This window comes from Agrilus planipennis, unplaced genomic scaffold, assembly GCF_000699045.2.
Source record: "Agrilus planipennis isolate EAB-ADULT unplaced genomic scaffold, Apla_2.0 scaffold35, whole genome shotgun sequence".
NCBI classification, from domain to species: Eukaryota; Metazoa; Arthropoda; class Insecta; order Coleoptera; family Buprestidae; genus Agrilus; species Agrilus planipennis.
The window spans coordinates 1639849-1647924 of NW_020438957.1; the positions used below are offsets into that span (position 1 = coordinate 1639849).

The 8076-nt window shown below is 29.9% G+C and overlaps 3 protein-coding genes across 3 annotated transcripts in view; 2 read left to right on the forward strand and 1 right to left on the reverse strand.

Moving 5' to 3' along the window:
* Positions 1 to 1076, forward strand: part of LOC108744786 (DDB1- and CUL4-associated factor 8) — a 12557-nt gene extending 11481 nt beyond the window's left edge. Inside the window, exons 7-9 of the mRNA XM_025975085.1 lie at positions 13 to 164; positions 306 to 536; positions 597 to 1076. Coding sequence (XP_025830870.1) covers positions 13 to 164; positions 306 to 536; positions 597 to 761 — 548 coding nt within the window. The 3' untranslated portion in view covers positions 762 to 1076. The remainder of the gene's footprint in view (positions 1 to 12; positions 165 to 305; positions 537 to 596) is intronic.
* Positions 801 to 2227, reverse strand: LOC108744767 (transmembrane protein 147). The gene is made up of 3 exons (XM_018480676.2): positions 2055 to 2227; positions 1866 to 1995; positions 801 to 1812 (listed from the first exon to the last, which is right to left on the reverse strand). The coding sequence occupies exons 1-3, from the start codon at positions 2129 to 2131 to the stop codon at positions 1339 to 1341; spliced, it is 681 nt and encodes a 226-aa protein (XP_018336178.2). The 5' UTR covers positions 2132 to 2227; the 3' UTR covers positions 801 to 1338.
* Positions 2228 to 2323: 96 nt separating this feature from the next.
* The window catches only part of LOC108744794 (RNA-binding protein 42), a 16540-nt gene continuing 10787 nt past the window's right edge, over positions 2324 to 8076 (forward strand). The window contains exons 1-3 of the mRNA XM_018480712.2: positions 2324 to 2471; positions 2532 to 2884; positions 2943 to 3266. Coding sequence (XP_018336214.1) covers positions 2422 to 2471; positions 2532 to 2884; positions 2943 to 3266 — 727 coding nt within the window. The 5' untranslated portion in view covers positions 2324 to 2421. The remainder of the gene's footprint in view (positions 2472 to 2531; positions 2885 to 2942; positions 3267 to 8076) is intronic.

Consider the following 8076-nt stretch of genomic DNA (forward strand, 5'->3'; position numbering starts at 1 on the left):
ACCAGTACCAGGGTCATCGTAATGGCGCCACAATAAAGGGAGTTAATTATTTCGGCCCAAAGTCGGAATTTATTTTGAGTGGTTCCGATTGTGGTAACGTTTTCTTCTGGGAAAAGAACACTGAAGCGATCGTCAATTTCATGTTGGCCGATGATAATGGTGTTGTAAGTTAATTTTTTTTTACCAATACACAATTTCAAATATGTATAACTTAAGTTATAACACTTATAATTAATTAATCTGTATTTTCCTTTTGTAATTTTTTTTTTATTATCTTAAAAAAGATAACTTATGTTTTTTTCAAGGTAAATGTGTTAGAACCTCATCCAAGTTTACCTTTTCTATGTACGAGTGGTTTAGATTGGGACGTAAAATTGTGGGTGCCATCTAGAGATGACGACCCGCCCATGACGGGAATCGCAGACGCCATAAAATCCAACAGCAAAGCCCGTGCAAGTTGGTCATCTTCCACCGACATAAACGAAAGTCAAATGTTATGGATGCTCTGGCGTCATCTTAGAAATTCAAACAGACAGGTAAAAATGAAAGGAAAACACATGCAGGCATCAATATATTATTAAATTATTTATTCACAGAGAGCAGCTGCTTCTGGGGCAGAGGACTTTATACAATTCGTTAATAATTCTTCCAACAGTGTTAATAATTCTTCAAGCAGTTCTCCGAGTTCGTCACGTTCTGGTTCTGGAGATAGCAGTATTGACTCGGACCCGGACAGCCCCCCTGGCTGTACTACATCATAAACAACGAATAAGATAGAGTGTGATCTTGTAAGGTTTGTATTTGTTTTGGGTTTTCTTTATCTGAGGTTTTGTAAACAAAAAAAAAATTCGTCCTTTCGCTAATAAAAAGCGATTCCGAAGTCACGGTAGTCAGCAAAAATTATTCTGAAATTTCCCTCTTTTAACAATTAGTTTACTAGCCACACACACGCAAAACAGAGAATAAAAAATGGAACATTAATATTCTCGTTCATATATCGTAGTTATATACATCACAGTTACTAGTTTATCTGTTGTATATTTATTGTTTGTAATATAAAGAATTAATAAAAAGGATATTTCATTAATATTTCGAAAAGCGTTTGTTAAAAATCTGTAATTTACCATAGCCTGATTCAAAAACTTTTAATGACAGAAACTCAGTTCAAATATCAGGACTTCTAACATGTAATAAATAATATTTCTTTATGGTCCTAATGGTATTATATTTCAGTTGAATACAAAAATTTACAATTAACACAAAAGAATAATTGTTTATTATCATGTTTTTGAATAATTATAATGAAACTAATTTGTTCATTTTTTAAATTAACAATTATTAAAATATTCCAATTGCTTGGGCAAGCCCTGCATACAATATAAGTGTAACAAAACTAGATGTAATAGTAATTATTGCTTTTAATGACAATGCAATCCATGGACCTATTGCTAAAGATTTAAACAATAAATCCAGTATTAAAGCTTTATAGGATGAAAATATTAATAATGATACAACTATGGGTCTTAAACGGGCTTTCAAATCATGTCTTGTCCACAACCAAACCAAAGTAGCTGTGGAAATGTGCTGTACCAATGCAATATTTGATTCTAGTGATTTTTGAATGTATTTCCAATCAAACTCTGCTCCTCTTGCACCCACCCAAAGAAGAAGGGCCCTTGAAAGAATTACTTCAGCTGTTGCCCAACCTATTCCAGCAGTTAGAACTTTGCTGTGCCCTTTTCCAGGAATACTTTTTAAAATTAAATATAGACCTACTAAATCTGTCAGATCTACTGTGGCTTTTAGGAATTCCTAAAAAACAATTGCTTTGTAGTACTTGTCAATTTTGGGATACAACTTCTTACACCTAAAAAGTCTATAGTATCTGTTTCACTGTCTGGAAAGAACGTTGCTAACACTAACATTTTTGCTAGTTGAGTAAAGATATAAGTAGAACCAGCTTGAATACACTTCCAAAATGCCCCATATTCGGACCTAAACAATGAAATACACTTTGGAGCTCTGTTTGTTAATTAGTTGACAATAGTACTTACAATCCTGAATATTTATACGTGAGATAATAGGGAACATAAATAAGTGCTATACAATTACCAAAGTGATAAAGTGTCATGTTTGACTACAAAATATTATTTTCTTATAAGAAATTCTTATTTTTAAAATCACTTTGAAGCACCACAATTGTAGGTTAGGTCGGTAGGTTACGTATAATGCATTGCGCAGTTGTATTGTTGGTTGCCTAAGAATAATCTCCTGTCAGGGATTTGACCTTGATGTATGACATTTAAATTTGAGCTATCTATGATTTGAGCCTTTGAGGTTAGTTCTCAATAGTTGTGCAGCGGTTTCGTGTAATTGTTTAAAAAATTATTAAATAAGGCAATAATTTTTGTAAAGTAAACAATGGACAGGTCGGGAGATAAATTTAGAAAAATGGAAGATGAAATGAGCCGGTACATGCATTGAATTTAAAGTATTATTTTGTCGTATTCAACTTACGTTTTCTTTTGCAGGTTTGAGGCTGAAATTTCAGGACTACCTATGTCAGGTGCTGTTTCGTTTAATCCAGGTTATCCAACTCTCAATTTGCCCGGCTTTGGTCATATTCCACCACCTCCTGCTCCTCCTATGATGATACCTCAACAGGTGAAAGGTACTATTAGAAGGATTAATGACGCCCCTCAGCCAGCAGTTGTGTCTGCAAAACCAACCCTTTACACTCCAACTAAAACCATTCAACAACCTCAGCAACAGCCTATTATGCAAAGTCAAGTAGATTTTATGGCATTACAGTCAGAAGTCGACAAGAAATTAAAAAAACTAAAAGAAAAGGTCAGTGTACCTGCAGAACAAGCAATTTCACAAGGTACAGTAAAATATTCTTTTAGTAATGACAGTAGTTTTTAATATAATTTTTATTGCAGGAAAAGCTAGTAGTGCATTTCAGTCATTTGGCCCTGATGATTATAAGAGAAGGGGTAAAAACAAAAAGTTATTGCGAACAGCAGGTGGTCAAGTTTGGGAGGATCCAACTTTAACTGATTGGTCTGAGGATGACTTTAGAATATTTTGTGGTGATTTAGGAAATGATGTTACAGATGAGCTTTTGACTAGAACATTTAATAAATATCCATCATTTGTTAAAGCTAGAGTTGTTAGAGATAAAAGAACAAACAAGAGTAGGGGCTATGGATTCGTCAGTTTCAAGGATCCATCAGATTTCACAAAAGCCATGAAAGAAATGAATGGTAAGTTTGCTTTTCCAATCTTATTTCTCTGCTTTTTATGCTAGTAATTTGATATTAGCTAAATCTTATTTTAAATAGCAAATTTGCTTTCTATTAAAATTGAACTGTTAAAAAAAAGATATTGTGAATTTCTAAAAGTAGACAATTACCTATTATTTAGGCAGTGCATTAAAAATATTTGCAGAAATTGTTTTTACATTCTTGAATGAGGAGTTAATGAAAAATAAATATTTTAAAATTTTGTGAGATGCATATGGCATGAGTATAGAATCTACATTCACTTTTGTTTTTACTTTCCACAAAATTTGAAATACAATTGTTTCTTATCAATATTCTCTCATTTTCGCAACCACGTCACACAATTTTACAATTCTTTAATACGCATTTTTAAATTGATGCATTGTTTTATCGTTTTGTTGTTGGGAATTTTCCGAATTATAATAGAAAAATTTATGACAAACTATTTCAGTTTGACGTTAAAAGAGAAAAGTACCTGTATACTTTTACTTATCACCAAANTTTCAGAAACTTTTCACATAATAAATGCGTCCAATTCTACTTTTACACGACTTCAATTTTACGCAGCCTAAGAACAAAGAAGAAACAATGTACGGAATTTTATCTACTGTACAGTTTCTTCTTTATTATATTATTCTGCACACTTTCAAGATTCAAGAACCATTCTAGTATTGCTAATAAATAGAATGTAATTTGTGCGCCGATTCGCCGTAAAAACAGAATTCACTGTATTATCTTTTCCTTAATCGTGATAACCGTCTTCCACGATTGTTTCTGTACTTTTAATCACTTTGTACGCCGTGTCATTATCAGTTGAAATTACGATCATCCCGAGTGAATCATACAACATTTGTACATAGTCGTTCATTAATATCGTACTAGAAACACATACTATACTTACGTTGTAACTATGAGAAAAGCGCCCTTATTTTGAAGGGTTTTTTTTTTCTAGCATGTATTTTCTGTAATAATAATGCGAGAAAATGAATTGACAAAGAGCTGTCACACAATAAGCAGGGTCTTGAGATATATATTTTACCAGTGGCTGTTCTTCGTTGATTTTTGTAAAACCTTTATAGATAATAAATAAACCGAGTTATAGCCCTAGTTATAGTGTATAGTAGGAATTAGAATGACAGTTTTTTATTGATATTTATCGTATGTTCCTGTATATATGTATCAACTCGTAGTAGAAATATGGTTCGGTTTCAAATGTTAAGGAGGACCAAACAAAATAGAAATCTTAAAGTTCCTAGTACTTATATTTCTGATATATATTAATTATGTAATATTATCGTCTCCCTAACATTAAGTATTTCGTCGTTCTTCGATTTTTGTTTATTTGTAATTTGTTAAATCATTTTCTTTTCTGTATAGATGACTTTTTGTAGTGTAAGTTTTAGACTGACTATATTACATTTTCAAGAAGTTGTGGGACGTTGTGTTATTGTCACAAAAGAAAAGTTCCATCATTTAGTTTTGGTTGCACAAAATTTTAATTATAGTTTTATTTTGCTTACTCTATTATTTCCACAATCAAGCTTTTGAAATTAATTTATACATGTGATTTACATTAATTTTGACAAAATGTTGTACAGGATGTCACTTTACAAATTTCTCAATTCTTTTTAAGATGTTTATAAATTTTTCTTTAGTATTAATTTTTTCATTATGATAAGGTGGTCAATTCAAAGACTGACTTCTTTCTACCCTTAGTCAATATTCTCATTTCCGAAAAACTATAACGTCCTACATCCTGAATTATTTGCAAACAGTAATTTACTTAAGGTCTTATTATGCCCGTTTTTCTTCCCGTCTCTCCTTGTCCGTACTCACTTTTTTTTCTAAAAGATTCTTAATAATAGTGACTTTTATAGTCCAACATTAATTGGTAATTTGACACCCTGTATTTATTCAACACAAGTAATTTCAAATACTTTTTTTTCTAAAGTTATGGAGAATTTCGTAATAAAATAAGATTAATTAAATATTAACATTCCTTATGTGACACATGTTGTTTTATTATTAATAAGTTTATCAGAATACTGAAATTTATTTAATGCTCATTATAGTTCTTATTCCTTCAGGTATAAAGATGGTAGTGACCTTTTCAAGGAAGGAAAACTGTTGAATAATCTGTTACATTACTATTAGTTCACAAAGAATTGCTACCGATTTCAGTAATTTAATACAAAATACCTAAATAATTGTCTAAATTTTATATGTGATTATGGTTACATTTTGAACAAATATTCTTTTCATCCCATGTTATATTTTTAATTACTACATTCCAGTTATTTATTTTATATGTATACTCTGATACTATTTCATGTACAAGAAAAAATACAAAGAATATCTAGAATTTTTTTGTATTTTTTCTTAGATATAAAATTGTTTCTTGTTTTAGAAATAAAAATCAACCTTATAAATTAGTTGTTTGTTACAATCGGTTGATTTTTATTTCATATTACTAAAATTGTTTAATTAACAGTAGCACTTTTTTACTATTAGAAATGATCGCTAACCGCTACTTTATTGTCTTTTAAAAAGCTATTAAATGTTCACAGAATTTCAGAAAATAAGGTAAAAATATTTGTGACTTTTATACATATCCCAATAAAAAAAATAGATTAAAGTGCGTTAAATACATAACTGTAATAACACGATGAGGCGCAGGAGTATAAGGCTTTTATAAAAAAGATATTTTTTGACCTGTGAGCATTAAGACATCCGCACTAACGAAGTAAATGTGTCATATCAGAAGAAAAAAATAATAAAACGAGGAAACCGGCGATGGATGTAATTATTTACTATCATTCATGAATTCACTTTTAATAATAATAATAATATGATATTTAATTATTAAAAAAAAAAAATTAAAATGGTAACATGTACTCGTTACGATGTATAAGCATGTGTGTATGTAGATCAAAAATCGTGTTTAGCGGAAATGGATGTAAAACCTAAAATAATAAGAATATTTGCAATGAGTATCCATAAAATTATGTATAAAAGATGAAGAATGTGAATTTACGTGATAATTTAATTTCGACGGTTTGATGGAAATAATGCAGTGTATTTATTGTAAATGTTAGGTCATAATCTGATGTGTATTATATACCTAACTATCATGGTGGTCTAGGCAATAATGTGTACATTATTTTCATTAAAGAAATTATTCGTACCTATACCAACCATTTATTACTTACTCTATTTGTACACGTAGTACAACTATGTTTGTAGCTCTGAAAAAACGTTAATTGGTTGATCCCATATAAATCATTTTTATGTAGCTAAAGTTTATCAAACATTAATAACTAAATATAATCTCCAACGAAAATAACCTTTTCTCTTCATAATGTACTACAAACATTTATGGGATTCCCCTATATCAGAAAAGTATATACATACATTTATTTTTTAAATCAAGCTGAAAGAATTGATGCTGTAATATTGCTTAAATGATCATTTCATGTATGAGGGTAAGGTAAAAGTTACTTGTAATTATTTTTATAAGCATGTGTATAAAATGTGCCCGACCAATGGTAGTTTACTGATAACAAGTCAATAATCTGAGAAAATTAGATTCCTAGAATAGTATCGTGTCCATGTCCTTCCTTTTGTATGTTTAAACATAATATATGCGGTTGGACCGTGCTTTTAAAAAATTTAAGAACTATCGGACCGTGCACAGATGCAGAAGACACTTCCTCGTTTCATTTCATTCATTTGCAATGATTTATCTGTTTCTATGGTTTCTGCGTGAAAAGTGTAAAGAAAACTATTATTATTAATATGTGCAAATATGTGTGAATGTGTATATTGGGTGAAAATCTTACGGAAAAGTATTTTGTTCTAGTTTATTCCGCAAAAAATGTTTTACATTTTCCTAATTTATCATAAACTTGTAATTTACCTATCAAACATTGAATTATAACAGTTCAACATCTAATAATAATAATTTACTTACTAGTGTATAAAACCTGTTAATGTTAAGGTTTTTGAAGACGTAGCTTAGGAGAGAAAATTTTACTGGATAAAATTACTCATTTCTCTGCAACAAAAATAAATTAGTAGGTGTATTGTTTGACATCCATTTTGTCCTTTTTTTAAATTATTATGTGTACGATAACAATTTGTGTTGAAATTGGAATATTTTTATTTTGATAAGTTCAGAATTTGACAGCTCATAAAACCTATAAATGTATATTATTTTGAAGTTAATTTAGATTTACGTTTTATAAAAACTAATTGGAGTTGTCCTACGTAAGAATTAGCAAGACTCAAATATTAATTTATGTTTATAAAGGTTTAATTACGTTTTTGTTTTTATTTTTAGAATAAATATGGATGAAACCATGTCTGATGAAGATGTTGAAAAAACTCAAGAAACAGCCAATCATGTGAATCATATTGAAAATGCAAAACGTTTAAAGACTGATAATTGTAATTTTAATGAAAATTCAACCGATTCTGCCTGCACTAGTAAGGACACCACCTCCCAAAATAATACTGAAGAAGATACAAATGCAAATGCTGCAGAAGAACAAGAAACACCTAGTAATAATACAAGTCCTATCATTAGTGGTTTTCCCAGAAGATTCAATTCATCAACTAGAAATTACAGACGAATTATTGTAGATGATGAATCAACTCGCTCAAGTGAAAATGGCAGGTAAATATCCAGTAGCAGTATCTTTTTTATGGATATACAATAGCTAATGGTTCTTCTTGTTCTTAATTATATAATAATATTATTAGTTCTTACTTCTTTAAAAATTGTAGTGGAGAT

Coding starts and splice junctions, on each gene's coding strand:
- LOC108744767 (XM_018480676.2), bottom strand. CDS start 2,131: ATGACACTTTATCACTTTGGTAATTGTATAGCACTTATTTATGTTCCC. Junction 1,996..2,054: donor ACGTATAAATATTCAGGATT/GTAAGTACTATT, acceptor TTCATTGTTTAG/GTCCGAATATGGGGCATTTT. Junction 1,813..1,865: donor ATACTATAGACTTTTTAGGT/GTAAGAAGTTGT, acceptor ATTGTTTTTTAG/GAATTCCTAAAAGCCACAGT.